At 32.6% G+C, this 15206-nt stretch overlaps 1 protein-coding gene across 1 annotated transcript in view; it reads right to left on the bottom strand.

The window, feature by feature from the left end:
* LOC145266522 (UDP-glucuronic acid decarboxylase 1-like) overlaps positions 1 to 15206 on the bottom strand; it is a 143522-nt gene that overhangs the window by 57182 nt on the left and 71134 nt on the right. Inside the window, exon 2 of the mRNA XM_080122278.1 lies at positions 150 to 186. Coding sequence (XP_079978404.1) covers positions 150 to 186 — 37 coding nt within the window. The remainder of the gene's footprint in view (positions 1 to 149; positions 187 to 15206) is intronic.

The raw sequence follows: 15206 nt of genomic DNA, 5'->3' as shown, positions 1-15206 counted from the left end.
TATAACATTTGTCTTTGAAAAACTTTGTAAAAATTATTCTTTGTAAAAATCGTTGTTTGACAAATTTCCCGCTTTTCTAGTGACCACCCTGTATTATATAGCCAGTCTGAGACTGAGAATGCAGCTAGTAATAAATCTAGTCTACTTACTTTCGATCCAAGCCCACCGAAAAGTTCGCAAATGCCACTGAAAATAAAAAAGGTAAAATGTTACTTTTGAAATAAGAGCAATGTCTATAAATAACAAAAAGCAAAAGGTTTATAAAAAAAAAGTCACCAAGAATATATTGCATATAAGTCCACATTGTTACCAAATTTAGTACTTGCTTTAATTATTGCGCTTAATCGAAAAGTGGTTAAAAATAATTTTCAAAAAGGTCGACAGAGTAAAAAAAAAAGTTCTGAGTAAAAAAGAAAAAAAAACGAAGTAAAAAAACGAATAAAAAAGAAAAAAAACGAATAAAAAAGAAAAAAAAAACGAATAAAAAAGAAAAAAAAACGAATAAAAAAGAAAAAAAAACGAATAAAAAAGAAAAAAAACGAATAAAAAAGAAAAATAACGAATAAAAAACGAATAAAAAAGAAAAAAAACGAATAAAAAAGAAAAAACGAATAAAAAAAAAAACGAGTAAAAAAGAAAACGAGTAAAAAAGAAAAAAAACGAATAAAAAAGAAAAAAACGAATAAAAAAGAAAAAAACGAATAAAAAAGAAAAAAACGAATAAAAAAGAAAAAACGAATAAAAAAGAAAAAAACGAATAAAAAAGAAAAAAACGAGTAAAAAGAAAAAAAACGAGTAAAAAGAAAAAAAACGAGTAAAAAGAAAAAAAAACGAGTAAAAAGAAAAAAAACGAGTAAAAAGAAAAAAAACGAGTAAAAAGAAAAAAAACGAGTAAAAAGAAAAAAAAACGAGTAAAAAGAAAAAAAACGAGTAAAAAGAAAAAAAACATGAGTAAAAAGAAAAAAAACGAGTAAAAAGAAAAAAAACGAGTAAAAAGAAAAAAAAACGAGTAAAAAGAAAAAAAACGAGTAAAAAGAAAAAAAACATGAGTAAAAAGAAAAAAAACGAGTAAAAAGAAAAAAAAACGAGTAAAAAGAAAAAAAACGAGTAAAAAGAAAAAAAACGAGTAAAAAGAAAAAAAAACGAGTAAAAAGAAAAAAAACGAGTAAAAAGAAAAAAAACGAGTAAAAAAAAAAAAAACGAGTAAAAAGAAAAAAAAACGAGTAAAAAGAAAAAAAACGAGTAAAAAGAAAAAAAACATGAGTAAAAAGAAAAAAAAAAGTCCGAGTAAAAAGAGAGAAAAAAAAGTTCCGTGTAAAAAGAAAAAAAAAAGTCCAAGTAAAAAGAAAAAAATCCATTAAAGAAGTTTCCATATAAAAGAAAATGAAACAGTTAATGTTTAAAACGGGATTTTGTTATTTACACATCACATATTATGAGCCTTATATTTACATTTTAGTTGCTATACACAAGATTCAAGGAAGGTAACAGCAAATTTTATGTTTGTGTTTTTTAATTAGTAAATAGTTTGTATCTCATTGAAAAGTTGCATAAAGAGAACGGATCAAGAAAAGAACGGATACCCCGTAGCAGAAGACGAATACTGGCAAACATTTCAAGTATCATCGGTAAAAACTTTCATGTGCATCTGTTTAAACCTAGGAATTCTTTAAATTAATGCGAGAATGTTGAACGAATAGTGCAAATAAACACATCTACACAGTCTAGGCTGACAGAATGAGAACAATCTATCCTCAGTTGAACCAGGAATGCTCAGGTTCTCAGAACGAGTTGCACAATGTGCAGAACAGGCAGTGTATTTACAATCTGCACAAATTACTGCACATAATGAAGGCAAACTTCCTTCAAACTGCAATGGTCTTTGGATGCATTTCATGTGAAGGCCAGATCATGCTACCCAAAATCTTTGAAATAGGACTCAATTCAGATGGCTAAATTAAATTGTCGTCTGTTGTCAAGCGTTGGGTAAAGACTATGATTGTGCTAAAGCCATACATGCGGCAGCAAAACTTGGCTCCATGTCACACCTCTGGAGGAAAGGGTTCAGTTTTAAATTCTGGGGTTTGTATTACTATACACACAGATTCAAAAACGTCAAAAAGAGAATATATAACAAATAAATGTTATTAAAAAGGTAAGATAAGTTACTTTTCTACCTAACTGGATAATTTTTTAGTGTGTTTATTTAATGTAACATGTTTATTCAGCTCGAAAAACAGTGTTTAACAATGTATTGGAAAATTTAAAATAGCATTTTAATGTTGAACACAGTAAGTTTGGGAAAATGAGTTAAAAATAAAAAAACTACACAAAATACGGTTAGAAACTCGCTCAATATATGTTACTGTGACATAGGCTGACATATTCGGTGGGTTTCTAACAGTATTTTGTATATTTTTAGTCGCGTGCAAGCGACTATAAGTCACTCCGGCAGTTGGTCGGTCCATAACACTTTTGTGCTTGGCCTCTTTGGTTAAGATCAAAAGGTCTGTTCTTAATAGATGCTGTTCTTAGCTTTTTAAGCTATTCTTAGATACTAGCTGGGAGAAACTTTTGACTTTGTTTAGTTCTGGAGTGACAAGGATGACCAACGACCCCCAAAATTCCCCCCTTTTGAGTTGGCCATGTACCTAAGTTTTTTGTTCTTCGTTAATTTTGACTGTATTTTTTAACATGAATAAAAGATTTAATATCTCAAAGTGTAGTATCTGTTCTTACTACATGCTGTACATGTGATATAAAGTGGGGGATCACTTTTCTTTATCAATTTAATGTAAAATGATCACCCACTTTACAACCAGTCAGTCTCAAAGCCATTCTCCAGATCATTCAAGTTGTTTTTGAAAGATTCCAGTTATTTTTAAGCATTCAAGTCATTCTTAAGGTCATTCACTTCATCCTTAAGTTCCTTAAAGTCATTCTAAGTCATTTACTTTTTATTTAAGTCATTTCAACCCATTTTTCGGTCATTTTAGAATTTCATGTCAATCCTACATTCACGTATTCATTCATTACACGAGAGCACGCGACTAATGGCTATCGGCCTTGTTTCCAATACATCGGTAAACACTAGGTTTTTCAAGCTGAATAAACATATTACATTAAATAAAAACACTAAAAAATTATCCAGTTAGGTAGAAAAGTAACTTATCTTCCCTTTGATGACATTTATTTGTTATATACTTGTTTTTTGATAACTTTTTCGAATCTATGTGTACAGTAATACAATCCCAAATCTGTATGGGTTCCCAGTTCCAAACAAAGATTCCCATGTTCTACAAGAAGGTTCATAACTTCAAAAAGGCCGGAGATTACAGCATATCAAAATTTTGTGAACATAACAACCAAGATGAGCATAGAGATGCAAGTCCAATCCTTATCTAGATAACTCTGAAACCCTAGATATATTCATTTGACAAGGTTCAAAAGAGAGTCGCAAACCTGATAGGCCCTGAACTGGCATCTAAGCTTCAGTCCCATCGACGAAATGTTGCATCCCTCTGCCTTTTCTACAAGTATTTTAGTGGTGAATGCTCTGATGAACTGCAATCACTTGTGCCCCCATGACGTGAGCACCCTCAACAAACCCGACAGGCTGCTAAATCCCACCCCCACACTGTAGAGATCCCTAGATGTAAAAGATCTTTCTACTCCAATAGTTTCTTCACCAGAACTGCTAGACTTTGGAATTCCATTCCAGGTCCCTGGTTCCCCAACAGTACTGACGTGCAGAAGTTCAAGTGTAACGTGAACCGACATCTTGCTGCCCAAATCCCTACATAGTACCCCAGTAGTTGTTGCCCCTGATAGTAGCCCCCTACACCAAAGTGGCAATTTGCCTTGTTTGGGGGGGTTAAAAAAAAAAAAAAAAAAAAAAAAAATTTAAATCTAGATATGTTATCGTCAGTATGCATTGCTGATTTGTGCAAATAACACAGTCACTGAGCGACTGAAGAGATTATAAGAGCATGTCAATAGAAGGTCAGAAAGATAAAAACAGAGAGACTGGGAGAGGGCAGCTCTTTTATAGAAAATGTTAATGTAGCAATTAGTGATGGGACGATTCCAATATTTCCCCCCCCCCCCGATTCTGATACAATTACTGATTCCGTACTAAATTCCCGATTCAGATTCTTTATAAATCTCTAAATATTGTACCATAAAATTGTTATTTTGTCCCGATTACTGTAAAAACATCTTAAATGTGTGTATTTCCTCAAACGTAAAAACACTTGTGAGAGTGTGATCTAGAGATTTTAGTCTCACTGGAAGTTTAAAATCAATAAATATTTATTATTGCTACAAGCAGTGGAAGATGATTTATAAAAAAAAAAATCAAATCAAATAAAATGGATAATTAAAGGAATCGGGTTGGCATCGAAAAATAGGCTCAAATTTTCCTGATTCCAATACCCCAAAAAGCTCCGATTTTTCCAATTCCTGATTCTGATTAATCGTCCCAACACTAGTAGCAATACACACAGACTTTGGATAATCACAGATTTCAAAGCGGGTTCTAAAATATGAATATTTTAAAAACCAGAGCACTTTAAGTCCTCAAAATACCACCGTTTTGTTCGGAAATGAATATACTTTTAAATGAATTAATGAATAATAATGTCCATTATATATTTTAAGAGCTTTAAGCAAATAAAGTGATAAAATGTTAACATAAAACGTCGTTTTGAGTAAGGTTTTGTAATTGACCACCGTGAAAACCCACTATATAGTCAGACATATCAAGTTTGAGAAATATGAAAAAAAAGAGCCACAAGAAATAGCGTTTTTAGCACTAAAAATCCCCAGGGACCCGAACCAGAATTTTGCTAAGGTCACCCATGCTGGATTTATGTAAAGAACAATGGGCTCCATATTTTGGCTAAGTTTCAGAAAAATCTAATGGATGGATCAAAAGTTATGGGGCAAAACGTGTAATTTTTTTTGCCCATTTTGGGGCAGTTTTGAGTCCCTGGGGACGCAATGGAAATTTTAGCAAAAAATTTTTTTTTTTTTACTTTATTTAATGAAATAGAATTTGTGGCAAAATTTCAGGAAAAACTAATGGATGGTTTTCTGGCAATCGTTTGGACTAACGGACGCAATGATGCCACTGAAAACATAGGTCCCTCTCTGATAAATCGCGGAATCCAAAAAGGCTTAAACATGACGAGTATTGAAAAAAAAATTTTTTTTTTAATTTTCTTCATACACCCACTGTTAAATAATCAATCTTTTTACTGTTTTTATACATTAAAAGTATAATTGTATGTTGTTTTCTCTGGTGATAGCTATCAATTAAAATATTGATACCCGGAAAAAAAAATTTAAAAAAAAAAATAAATAATTGTAGCAGCAGCAATACTATTAGTAACACCACGCCTGTAAATAGATGTTTTTTTTTTTTGTTAACTTTTTATTCTAGAACGAATTTAAAAAAAAAAAAAAAAGAAAAAAAAAATTAAAATATGAATATAAAAAAAGTGTTCTTTTACATGTTTAGTTAGAGCTATTTTGTTATCAAAACATAATTAGCTTAATTAGAGTTATTCGGTTATCAGAATATATAATTAAAGCAATCACAACCAGTCTGGTTTTATTTCTGGTCAAATTGTAAAAATATTTATATGGTTGAAAAGACAAGAAAATAAACTTTGCAAATATGTAGCTTGCAAACACTTATCCGTTACATTAGTTTTTAATGGTGAATTAAAGTGTTTTGTTTTGAACAACCGAAAATATGAAATGATTTAGTTTGTTCACGTGTGTGAATAGTACCCCTCAGCTCAATATTTTTTATAATCTTTTACAATTTTGTAATCGAATGGGGTATTTATTTTTTTTTTTTTTTCACAAGAGTACCCAGTGTAGTATAAACACTCCAAACCTCCCCATGTTAAGAACAGCTTTCAGAATGAACAACCCCAACCTCCCCATGTTAAGAACAGATTTTGAGGTTATGGGAGTGTTTAGTTTGAAAGCTGTTCTTAACATGAGGTAGGGGGTGTTTATACTACGATGGGTACAGTTGTAAAAAAAAAAAAAAAAAAAAAAAAGAAAAAACTCAAATTAACACTAATCTACCCAATTATAAAAAAAAAGTGCAAAAAATCAATATTTAAATATTTATAGGGAATGCTTAGTTTCTAATGAAGTTGAGGAATAAATGTCTTAATCTGGAAAGTTTAACTAAATGTGTTCCTCAGACAAGAAATGCTATTGAAAATAAAAATCAAATTCATTCAAAATTTGTGAACGATTTGTTAGCTTTAGCAAAATGTTTTTCTTTTATAATTTAATAGTGAGCAAAAAAATTTCTCAATATGAAAAAGTAGTGCAAAAAACATGACGAAACACATTGTCTTCAAGAAAGAAAAATATCCAAAAGTGTGAAACAAAACTAATCATAATTTCCCTAATTTTAATTGAATCTTAAAAATTTTAAAAAGATCCATTCTTAGCTCATCAAGCTCTTTTTATATATACCAATATTAAAATATTTTAAACTATTTCAATATTTTCATATGTATTGCTAGTTAATGTAGGTACATGCAGAATATCTGGGATAAAATTGACACCAAGGAACTTAGACACTTTTGGGCAAGTCCTTCAAAGCCATTTGTCTGTGGTCCGACCAAGCTGTCCACCTTTAAATAAATATCCTTTACAAACCCCATTACCTGCTCTATTATATTCAACAGAAACCTCCACACTGTACAGGGACCACATGTATGGAAGCAATACAACAGTACCACCTAAGAAAAATTATGAAAATTAAATGGAATGATCTTATACCAAATGTTGAAATACTCAGCATAGCCAACATGGATAGCATAGAAGCCATACTCGCCATGACACAACTGATGGACTGACATGTGACGTGAATGGAAAACAATCACATCCCAAAAATCCTAGAGTATGGAGAATTGCAAAATGGATACAGAAAGATTGGTGGCCAGAAACTCTGCTACAAGGATGTGATAAACGTCACTTAAAGGCAATGTATATGAACACAAAAAATTGGGAAGAGCTTGCAGCAGACTGAAGTTGCTGCCGCAGTATCCTTCACAAAGGAGAGGCAGAAATAGAAGCAAAAATAAAGGCCAGGTCTGAACAAAAACATTATCGAAGGCACAACCTTGATAACTACCCATGTGCTACTTGTGGGGAAACTTTTCACACTTAGCGTGGAATGCTACAACAGAATAGCATAAAGCACTAGGGCCCTGACTAGTCATCTTCAGCTGTGAAGGACTGCGTGATGATGACAAACGCAAACACAAGTGTCTTTTTCTAGTAGTAGTTGCATAAAATCCTTGAATACAACGAAAACAAAATAAGTAATATTTATCCATTATTCATGCAAATTTCTATCTATAACCCTTGCAACAGGTGTTCTTTATCGATTGTATTTGGGATCATAATGTAATCCTACATTAATGTAGTACTAATGTCTTTTGTTTTTTCATAAGCACTTTTATGTTTGTCTTCCAGAAACTGTTTATCGAAGAATAAATATGTATGCAAATCCAACTCAACCCTAAATGAAAAATGACAGAAGCAAAATTATCCTTTGCCAGTTTTTAAATCTATATCTATGAAAGTGTGTGTGTGTGTGTGTGTGTGCATTTCCCAGGGTACGGAGATTTGGGAAAATATTTGTAATCCATTTTTGGCCAGAAATTTGGCTGTTAAGGAGGTCAAAGTTCGATGATTTCACCTCTGAGAACTCTACCTCCGCCAATTTTTAGTATAAACAATTGAAATTTTAGATATAGGTTCCTTGGATATGGATCTAACTTAACTTGATTTGAGACCAAAACAAATGTTAAGGGGTCAAAGTTTAAAAATATTTGACCTCTGCGGTCTACCAAATTACTCAAATAATTTCTGGTCTAAACATCTAAAAAAAATTTTATAAAGGGTATTCAGAGATAGGGCAAGCTTTTGAATCGGTTTGGGTCGAAAATTTGAGCTACCAATATATAAATGTATGTATGTAGGTTTGCATGTCTGCCTAAAACTTTCGACAGAGGCAACGGATTTTCACAAGATCAGTATCATTTTGAAGCTTGACCCTTCAGATGACAAATACCGAAAAATTGGCTAAAAACAATTTCTTCACTTTCAACTGGGCACTTTTCTACAGGGAGAGGGTGACTTTTTTCAATATTTTTGAATATCATCTCTTTTCGATTGTCTAGCCTTAATTTAAACCTACATCACTTCCGGTTTGGCGGTAATTGTAACAGCAAAGATGTTACATTTTTCCCCCCGTTCTTTTCCTCCTCCGTGGTACAGGTTCAAGCCTGCCTTCCTACTAACACTTTTTTTTTTTGGCTCAACACACACCTCCAAACACCTGGGCAACGCCGGGAACCCATGCCACGCTAGTATTTATATAAAATAACGTCTGAATTTGTGAAAAAAAAAAAAAATCTACACTTGTCCTAATGTCAGGGATCATCAGCTTTTTTTTCTTTTTTTTTTTTACAATACAGGAATCGCCACTTCTCAAGTCCCAGAGGCCACTCAAGGATAAGGGTTAATGGGTACACATAAGTCAATGTGATTATAGCCTAGTAAACATAAGTAGTGAGAATTTTGTAAATTGGATTACTTAGGGGGACGGTTCATCAAGAACTTGTTTATGTTGGACTTGAAGACAATCGGATTGTAGTCGGCTGGAAAGCAGGCAAATGGAAGAGAGTTCCACAGGCGTGCAGTTCTAAGAAAGAAGCTTTGTTCATGGAATCTACATTTAGGTTTAGGCACAGACAAAGAGTTATTCATGAAACACTGTTTGTGGGATTTAAAACACATATACACGTACAAATGTTGGAACGATTATTCTGAATCAGAAAAATCAGAAGTTTTGCAAGTCTCAGAATCAGTATACGAAAAATTTGTGCCTCTTTTCTGATGCCAAAAACGATTCTTCTAATAGCTCCTATTTTTTTTTTTTTTTGATTTTGTTGGAAGCAAAATTTTCCACTGCTGGTAGTAAATGACCAAATAAATATTTATTGACTTTAACTACCAATAAAATTAAATTCTATAGATCATTTTATTGTAATCGTCTCATCACTAATATATATATTTTATTATTTGAGGGTAAACAGTTACATATGGTCGCTACAAATAGCCATCTGTTTCAGTCAAAGAGACTTCCTCAGGCGACCCAGAACCTCTCAACTCCAAAAAATCTTTCCCATTTTTCTTTTTGTGTCGAGAGGTTCTGGGTTGCCTGAGGCAGTCTCTTTGACTGAAACAGATGGCTATTTGTAGCGACCATATGTAACTGTTTACCCTCAAATAATAAAAAAAATATTTTGCTCTTTTTATTGAGCACTATCTAACAACCTTGTTGTTTTCACTAGTCCCGACTTTTGAACACCTCAAACCTGAATATATATATATATATATATATATATATATATACACACACATATATATACACCCACACATATATTTCTCTTTATTATAGAGTGGAGCATTATCTATTTCTTTTTACCTACAGACATTTTCTCAACTATGACATGAGAAAAATGATGTGAATTACAGTGCAATAATAAAAAAAATTTTATTTAATGCAAGTATTTAAAAAAATTCCCATGCATAAAAATCTTAAACAATTTCCAACAAAACATCACAAAAAAATCACGGTTAAAAACTGTCCCATATCATTGTTTCGCTTCAACAGTTTGAAGAGTTACATTTTTTTGCAACCGTTCGTCTATGACCATTTTAACTTTAATATTTCTTTTTAGAAAGCGTTAACACCTGGAATCCATCGATCATTTCATAAACTTTGATGCTTTTTTTATTTATATACCAAAACCTACATAAGAACACTCTCGAACATAACATTCATGTGAGATTTTTTTTTTAATCTGCCCAGTCATTTTGGAGCCCATAGGGAACAAACTCACAAAGTTACTTTTCTATAATAGTAGATAAATGTATGCACATATATCCAATAAGGTATGTAAAAATAAAAAAAAAAATATATATATATATATATGTATATATATATATATATATATATATAGTGTGTAATAGAATAGTTTAAAAAATTCCCAAGATCAAGTTTTCTTTGTTGGTAATTTGTTTTAAAAAGGTATGTATTACAATATTGTTTCACTCATGACTAACAAGTTGGCAAAAGTATGTCTTTGCTGCATTTTTAGTCTCATATCATAATTATATCTATCATTTTGTCTTTATTTCAATGTCACCTTGAAAAAGTCTTGAAATAAATATGAAACATTATGAATATTTAAATTTTCAGTTTTACTTGTATATATATATATATATATATATATATATATATATATAAATAAACTGCGGCCAAAAAGTCCATATTTGTCATTTTTTCAAAAACCGCAAACTTAAGCTCAATTGACTGTAACTATTTAAACAACCTATACCTTATTTGTTTAGCTTTTTATTCCTCTATAATTTTACCTGTTCATATTTGAGTTAATTGAATGATCCTAGTGTTTTCACATCAATTTAAAAAATAACTTCAAATCTAAAAAGCAAAAAGAAACGCTGCACAATGAAAAATAATTATTTAAATGTAACTTTAGAACATTAATACAACACAAACACAACAGAAACAAAAAATAAACTAGTTATTATTTAGTAGCGTTGCCCTTCTGCAATTTGACAGCCTGGAAATTTTGGGGCATTCTCTTGAATTAGTTAGCAGCAATACTCCAGTGAAAGGGTGTCCCACTTAATTTTTGTCCAAAGTTCTTCCAGATTTGAAATTTTATCATTGCGTAACTGTTGCTTGATGTAATGCCATACGTTTTCAATAGGATTGAGGTCTGGAGATTCTGCAGCCCAATCCAAACACAGAATATCATGCTCTTCAAGGAACCTCTTAACATTGCCAGCTGTATAAATGGGAGCACTGTCCTTCATGAAGATGGGATTATCATCAAAATCCCAGCCAAAGTAGGATAGAAACTGCCAGTCAACATATCAATGTATTTGGTCGAATTAATTTGAACTTGCAAGCGATCTATAGGCCCTGGACCATTGGTGATAATTATGCTCCACATTAAAACTGAATCTCCACCACGTTGCATCAATGAAAATCGGAATCTAGGATTAAATTCTTCAGCCTTCTTTGAATGGACATACTATATACCATTACTGCTTAGTCTATTGAACTTGCCTTCATCACTAAATATCACTTTCAACCAATATGAAGAGTCATGATCTTCGTTGCATCTGATGAAGTGCAGACGGCAGTTGCTGTTCTTTACAGAAATTATTGGCTTGCGTCTTGGAACACAGCCTTGCAAATTAAATTTCTTCAATCTGTTTTTAGCCGTAGAAGAGAGCACTTTTTAACAAGATTACACTGTTGTTGGACTTGGGAAGTGGTTTCAAATCTATTTCTGAGGCTGCGGATCTTGAGAGCATTGTCTGTAAAAGTAACTCTAGCACAATGAGATTTAGGGGCATCACGAATACTGCCGATGTCTTGGTGCCTTTTTCAATCATCCGTACCATTTTCTCATCACATTTCAATCTGAAACCAATTTCTCAATTAGATAAACCAGAAAAGTGGAGATTTATGAGCTCCTGACGATCACTAAGAGAGATTCTAGCTATATGGACTAAATGTTATGTTTTCTAACCTAGGAACAACAATTACAATTAGAGATGCTAAAAGGTGGATATTTTAAGCTGGTTTTTAGCTCATTTGTTAGTGCTGAGTTTCCTTTTGTCTTCTCAACTGGAAGCTAATCTTTTAAATTGACGTTCACACTTAGATATTTCAATTAAAAGTCAAATATAAACAAGTAAAATTATAGAAGAATAAAAGGCAAATCAAATGAGGTATAATTTGTTTAAACAGTTACATTCAATTTAGCTAAAATCTGCGCTTTTGGAAAAAAAATGACAAGTATAGACTTTCTTTTTGGCGGGACTGTATATATATCTATGGAGTGGATGGGGGCTCCTTATCCATTGTAAATGCAGTTCATCTGATGATGGAACCCATAACCAAACTTCTAACAGGGTAAATAGGGCCTCTAAGCTGTATGAAGGCAACTTATCTAAAAGATGCTACACTTTGAGTAAAACCCTGAGAGTTGGGTATGGATCAATTGTTTCCTTTAATGTTCCATGGGACTCTATACTTCACTAAATAAAATAAAATTTTAAAAACGGATTGTGTGTTGTGCAAGCTCAATTCTGCTGTAAAGAATATCACGCACAGGTACCTCCCAGAGTTTTTTTGTTTTTTTTGTGTGTGTGTATTCTGTCCTTGAACACAAAACCTGAGAAAATTTCTCAAGGATGGTCACACACATAACCATATATATTAAGTCTTGAAGTTTTTTTCAGCCTATAAAACTATATATATAAGTTATAAAATATATATGGCGATAAAGCTACACTGAATATTCCGCGTTTCATCCACTCTAGGACTCTTCAGGCTTATGCGCATATGCCTGAAGAGTCCTAGAGTGGATGGACTGTGGAATATTCAGTATAGCTTAACCGCCATATATATTTTATAACTTACTAACTAGCTCTACCTACATATTGAGCACTTTTGAAGTAAATACTTCAAGTTTACGCATAAATTTATACTTTCATATATTAATTTTATGTGAGTAAATGAAGTACTTATATATATATATGCATATATATATATATATAAACCTTCATTGGAAATTTATTTTGCTAAAGTCAATATCTTGCAATCATTATATTTACATATTAGTGTGCTTCTACACTTGTCCTAATATGATGTCAGGGAACATCAGTTGTTCATGAAACAGTTTATAGGATTTAAAACACACACACACACACACACACACACACACACAAACACATATACACATACGAATGTTGGGACAATTTACCTGAATTAGAAAAATGAGAAGTTTTGTGGGTTTCAGAAAAATTTGTGTTGATTTTCCAATGCCAAAAACGTTATTTTCCTTTGATTTTGTTGAAAGCAAAATTTTCCACTGCTGGTAGTAATGATAAAATAAATATCCGTTGCTTTTGAACTACCAATAAAACTAAAGTCTAGAAATCATTCTATTGTAATCGTCTTATCACTAAGACTATGATATGAGAATATTCTTTTCATTATTTTACCTGTCGAGTACATATCAATCAATATCTTATATGCTTTTATATAGAGTGATGTGGTTCTTGATTGATTAAGTGTCAGATACATACTCGAGAGTCAAAACAATGATAAGCATATTCTCTTGTCATAGCTGTACACACATCTCTTTATTATAGAGTGGAGCATCGTCCATTTCTTTTTACATACTGTTCTCAACTATGACACAAGAAAAATGATGGGAAATAGAGCAAGATTTAAAAAAAAAAAAAAATTTTTATTAAATGCAGGTATTAAAAAAAAAAAAAATTTCCATGCATAAAAATCTTAAACAATTTCCAACAAAGCATGACAAAAATCACGGCTAAAAACTGTCCAGATCATTGTTTTGATTCAACAGTTTGAAGAGTTACATTTTTTGCAACCGTTCGTCTATGACCGTTTTACTTCAATAATTTTTTTTTCAGAAAGCATTAACACCTGGAATCGATTAATCATTTTCATAGACTTTGATCTTTTTTATTTTTATTTATATACCAAAAAGATTCAACGCTGCACCTTCCTTGGGTTAAAATATATAAATATATGTGTGTGCGTGTGTGTCATCCTGTTAAAAGAAAAGAACCTTTTTCTTGCAATTAAGAAAAACATTAGATAGACCGAGATTCGAACCTTGTAAGCAAGGTTCAGAAATAGATTCAGAAAGGAACCTGGCATTGTTCAGTTTCACATAAAATAGTTTAGAGACGTTGTTGGAAAAGGAATTTTGATTGTTCAATTCTTTTTATGAAAACTGAATTAAAATAAGGCCAGCTAGAAAATTAATAACAATGCAATTTAAATATGTTGAAAAATAGGTTAGGTTGAAAAATAGGTTAGTAAGAATTCTTTGTCTGCAGAAATGGTTTGGAAACATGTGCGAAGCACGCATGTTCAGGCAACGTGGGTCGATCACGTTTTTGGACATACATGACATCATGACAGAAATAAATTCTCAATACAGGTTGGTTGGTTGTTTCTGTTTTACGGCATATCAACCCTTTTCAGGTTATTTAATGCCGAATCCGGTGATTTTGAAGAAAATTTTTTTTTAATAGAGTATATTTGTTTTTTGCAAGTCAGTTTCTATTTAACCCATAGTTGGGACCCTAACAGGTACTACCACTCCGGGTCAGAGTGGACCTGGGAGCAATGGCAATTAAAGGGTGGCTCCACACTCCCCAGAGCTCGCAAGCTGGGGCCTCACCATCGGCTATAGTTTAAGGTCATATCCAGGACCCCCATTGAGGGACTTTTACCCTCTGCAGGAGGGCAGTCGGCGTATTCTAATGCCCCACTGACAGGGCCACTCAATATAGGAGCTAGAGTCGGAGACGAAGATAGGAGACATGGTCAGAGGAGGGTCCCTTTGGAAGCGAGGGAGAGAGTTTTAATCATGTCATCATCATTTCGACCGGTCAAATGGAATAAAAGAACATCTCATATTTTTGTAACTGTCGTCTTCGTGTCGTCATTCAACAATTAAAGGTAATGTGTAATCATCTTTAATGAACTTTGTATAACCCACCTTAAGTAATGTGTCCCCCTCTCTCTATCATAAGTAATGACAGTCTCCTCTTGTGTTAAAACAACTGATCACCCTCTCTCAGTCGCTATGTTAAGAATCTACAGAACTGTATAAATGCGTCTCTCCTCTCTCTAACCCTCTTCTACGATACATGTCATAAGAAACAACAGACTAAACTGTATGTCTTCTATCTCTCTCCCCTCATCAATATGAATGTCCCCTATGCAACAATCCACAGGCAGACTGTCTGTATCATTGCTCATTGGTGCAGTAAGACTAGCACCAGCCTGAGCCAGAGATCGAACTTACAACTATCCAGTTCGTAGTCAGCAGTTCTACCTTCTGGCTCATGGGATCGGTGCCTACAAATGATCTTTTATGTCTTTTACATAAACATTTTACTATTACTTTTAAAGTGCTCAAGTTGTTTATTTACAACAAAGAGCTTCACACACACACATGTATATATTAATTAGCGTTTGTAAATAAACAAACGGGTCAAGCACAAGCGGT

Source organism: Euprymna scolopes, chromosome 41, assembly GCF_053919585.1.
Source record: "Euprymna scolopes isolate OS-2025 chromosome 41, ASM5391958v1, whole genome shotgun sequence".
Taxonomy (NCBI): Eukaryota; Metazoa; Mollusca; class Cephalopoda; order Sepiida; family Sepiolidae; genus Euprymna; species Euprymna scolopes.
Note: the sequence above shows the minus strand (reverse complement) of the source record. Positions and strands in the feature narration are given on the sequence as shown.